This window comes from Pinus tabuliformis, chromosome 7 (assembly GCF_031772625.1).
Source record: "Pinus tabuliformis cultivar Carrire ecotype Pingquan chromosome 7, CPIR1, whole genome shotgun sequence".
In the NCBI taxonomy this organism is placed as follows: domain Eukaryota; kingdom Viridiplantae; phylum Streptophyta; class Pinopsida; order Pinales; family Pinaceae; genus Pinus; species Pinus tabuliformis.
The window spans coordinates 119,841,344-119,845,370 of NC_142293.1; the positions used below are offsets into that span (position 1 = coordinate 119,841,344).

General features: G+C 45.1%; 1 protein-coding gene across 1 annotated transcript; it reads left to right on the top strand.

Moving 5' to 3' along the window:
- Positions 1-995: 995 nt before the first annotated feature.
- On the top strand, positions 996-3,270 carry LOC149246034 (uncharacterized). Its single transcript, XM_089439661.1, has 3 exons — positions 996-2,086; positions 2,293-2,474; positions 2,663-3,270. The coding sequence occupies exons 1-3, from the start codon at positions 996-998 to the stop codon at positions 3,268-3,270; spliced, it is 1,881 nt and encodes a 626-aa protein (XP_089295787.1).
- Positions 3,271-4,027: the final 757 nt, after the last annotated feature.

Sequence of the window (4,027 nt, forward strand, 5' to 3'; positions counted from 1 at the left end):
TTATATCCCAACCTTGTTAGGGACATGCAAAGAAAAACAGAGAAAAAACAGACCGCTCTGATACCACTGATCCGGATTTAAATAGGAATGCAACAAATTATAGATATAACCCTATACACAAAGATGCAACGGAAATAATACTTCATTTCATTAATGGAAAATACTGAAATATGCTTACAACCAGAAATGGAAATAAACCAGCTAGGGCGATGGTAGCTTATCTCTGACAAGATATGTGGTCGCTACATGCCTTTGAACTGTGTTACAATGAGGCTCGAAGGCCTATTTATTGTTGAGAAACAATGGCAAACCCTTAACATTCAAAAACCTAACCCTAGGAGATGAAACGCCAAACTGTGGGCCCCGTTTGGGTAAATTGGTACATCAACTTCCCGGGGTCATAACTTTGGCATACGATCTCCGTTTGACGCGTACAATAGCTCGTTAGAAAGATCTATCCGAGCAGTACCACTTTGAGAAGGGCAACATGGGTCCGTCCACGGACCCATGTTGCCCCCTGATTTCCCAAAAAACGTCGTTTAGGGCCTCAAAACGGCTCTAGAAGTTCAGGTCCTGAAAAACTGCTAAAAATAGTAATTTGTGCTACAATTAATGAAACTGAAAATGTTGAGAGAAAAAATGGTGGGGGTCCAGGTGGACTTGGCAGGTGGCCACCAATATCCACCTGGATCAAATACCCGCGCGAGCTGCTCTGCAACTGCTCTGCTCTGAGCTCGCACCACCGGTCTCGGCCTCTGGGCACCTTGGAGGGCTCTGTCGCCCTCTCTCTGCTGTCTGCTCTTTCTGGTGAGCTGAGAGGAGCTTTGGTTTTCAATTTGGGGCAACGCGACGCGCAGAGTCGGCCCCCTCTGTTGAGCGCATTGCTCTGAAAAGCCCTGGTCTTCTGTGCGTTGTTTCGAACAACTGTTTTTTGGATTTGCAGGGGAGCCATCTTGTGGGGTATGGGTTGAGTTCTCTGCGACTCAGCTTCCGCCATGGGTGATCCCCGGGGTGAGGAGCCCTCTTCCACTCCTTCGATCTCGGCTGAAGAATCTTTTCGCTGCCTGTTATCTCAGAAAGGGAAAAAGCGACCGGCCCCTGAGGTCCCAAAGTTCATTAAAAAACTTGAGGAAATCCCTGAGATAGCCCTGCAAGAAGATCAACCAATTAAAATAGCCCTTGCCCTTGCTGATAGAGGACTAGTTGGGCAATTTATGGGTTTATGGCCTTCTATCAAAACCACTGATGATTGGATTCAACGCAACTGGAGACCACAACTGAAAGATAATGTGATCTGCTATGCGGTTGGCAGAGGCTTTTTCATTTTCGAGTTCACCTCCAAAGAAGACCGAGATCTAGTATTCAGAAATGGTCTGTATTTCATGGGAAATCAGGGTCTGTATCTCAATAAATGGACCCATGACTTTGATCCTTTAGTTGATGTCCCGAAGGAAAACCCAGTCTGGGTTCGTCTCCCCAATCTCCCGATCCACTGCTGGATCTTTCAATCTTTGCAAATGATTGGGAATGGTCTGGGTAGATTCATCGACAAAGCAGATAATAAGGGCCAATATAGAATCTGTGTGGAAGTCGACTTAGAAGCTGGGTTACCTGAGGCGGTTAAACTTACAGTGGGAGAATGGCAACACTATCAAAAATTAGACTACGGGAAACTGCCTTTCAAATGCAGAACCTGTCATGAACATGGACACTTCCAACGGAACTGTCCTAAAGCCCCAGCCGAGACTAAGGAGGACGAAGAAGGGTGGAAAGAAGTCAAAAGAGGAAAGTCTAACCCAAGGACGACTGAGAAGAAAAATGTTGGGCCAGTGGGGAAACCCCAGACCAAGCTAAAGGCCAATGAAGCTCCAAAGGTTGGTTACTCCTCAGGAGGGAATGAAGAAACCATCAGGGTTCAAGAAGAAACGGAAGACTTGCCAAAGAATGCAATAGAAAATGATACTGAAACAAACGCCCTCCTAGCAGATAGAGGCAATGAAAGAACTGCCGATAAAGAAGAGCATATCAGATTGGACTCCGAAACTGATGAAGAATCAGAAGAAAGAGTCTATGAATCAGATAGCTCGCAAGTTACCCCTACCAAAACGACCAGGGGTCGAAAATCCAAGAAGAAACAGAGAGAGGAGAAAACTTATCTGGATGTTCTCCAAGGCTCCCAGAAAACACTCAAGGGAATGATGAATACAAGATCCGGACGCAAGCATGGCCCGGCTCCAAAAGGAGCCACTTCCCATTCCAATAAATAATGAAATACGTCTCCTGGAATTGTAGAGGATTAGGCAGCAGACTGAAAGAAGATGCCCTGAAAGATATAGTGAGAACATATTCGCCTGAAATCCTACTCATCCAGGAGACAAAGTTGGAGGAACTTCTTCTCCTCCATGCTAGCAAATCCTTCTGGCGTAAAGGACATGGGAGTGCTGTCAGTGCGAGAGGCGCCTCCAGAGGAATCGGTTCCTTCTGGGATTGCTCTCTCTATGACGTGATTCAGAAAGATAGCTCTCCACACTGGCTTTTCACGAAGCTTCTCCATAAAGACTCTGACAAGCAAGTATATTCAATATATATGCACCAGTCCTTCCATTTGAGAAAAAAGCATGTTGGGATTCGATTTTGTCCTATCTTTCGTTGTACAATCCAGAAAACATTATTATTGCAGGAAATTTGAATGTCACTCAAGCTGTAAATGAGAAAAAGGGGGGCTCCCCAGTCAGGGATCCAGCTAGAGAGTGGGTTGAAGACCTTATGTTGGGCTGGGAGCTGGAGGATATCAAGCCCACTTCTGGGAAGTTCACCTGGTCCAATAAAAGGGTTGGCCCCAGCCATATAGCTGCTCGATTGGACAGATTTCTCGTCCAATCCTCTTTTCTGACCAACGGTCTAATGGCCTCTTCCAAAATTCTGCCAAACAGTACCTCTGATCACAAGCCCATTCTCCTTGAACTTTCCATGGATGTAAACCTTGGCCCTATTCCCTTTAGATTCAGTCCATTTTGGCTTCAGCATGATGGCTTTCAAGAGGTGGTTTCAGAGTCCTGGAACAGGCATGTTCATGGTTCCCCTTTCTTCGTGTGGGAAGAAAAAATGAGGGGACTAAAAAGAAGGCTCAAGGAGTGGGCTAGAAAGTTGAAATCTCCCACCTCCAAGAGAAAGGAGGCTTTGGACAGTCTTGCTGCACACCAATTATCTTTGGAAAATACTGCTGTCTCCCACGACCTACTTCAAACAGAAGTTAATCTGCAAAAATAACTCCACAAAGCAAGCAAGGAAGAAGAAGAGTACTGGAGACAAAAATCCAGAACTCTTTGGTTACAAGCTGGGGACAAAAATACCAGCTTCTTCCGCAAACAAGCTGAAGCACACAAGCACTTCAAAACAGTAAAATAATTTCACCATCAAAACGCAGTGATCAAGGATTTTGAAGGCATAAAGAGGGTTGCCCACTCTTACTTCAAAGCTCTCTACTCTTCCCCCGATGATCCTCCCATTGATCCTCAGGCCTATCCGATGGACTTAATTCCCCAATGTATCCAAGATTCTGACAACTCTATGTTGATTGCTCCAATCAGCATGAATGAACTTAAATTTGCCCTGGATAGTATGGAACCCGATAAAGCTCCTGGCCCGGATGGGTTCCCGGTTAGATTCTATCTATCCTGTTGGGCCACAATAAAAAATGACTTGTTGAGAATGGTCAGAAATTCTCAATCTTGTGCTAAGATCGGAGGCGGCATCAATTCAACATTCCTTGCCTTGATCCCAAAAGAGAAAGGCGCATCCGATTTCAGCAGATTCAGGCCAATCTCCTTGTGTAACCCTAGTTACAAGTTGATCACCAAAATTATAGCCAATCGCCTTAAGAAGATTCTGCCGTCCATTATCCCTGAAAACCAAGGAGGATTCATCAAAGGGAGAAAATTTTTGGATAATATTGTGCTGATGCAAGAAGCAGTCCATTCAAACTACCACCGAAAGGAGAAAGGTATGGTGATTAAACTGGATCTGA

What these genes read in the sequence shown, in the direction of transcription:
- LOC149246034 (XM_089439661.1), top strand. Translation starts at nt 996, where the DNA reads ATGGGTGATCCCCGGGGTGAGGAGCCCTCTTCCACTCCTTCGATCTCG. An exon ending in GTCTATGAATCAGATAGCTC is followed by an intron (nt 2,087 to 2,292) that starts GCAAGTTACCCC and finishes CTGGAATTGTAG; the next exon opens with AGGATTAGGCAGCAGACTGA. An exon ending in AGGCGCCTCCAGAGGAATCG is followed by an intron (nt 2,475 to 2,662) that starts GTTCCTTCTGGG and finishes TGTACAATCCAG; the next exon opens with AAAACATTATTATTGCAGGA.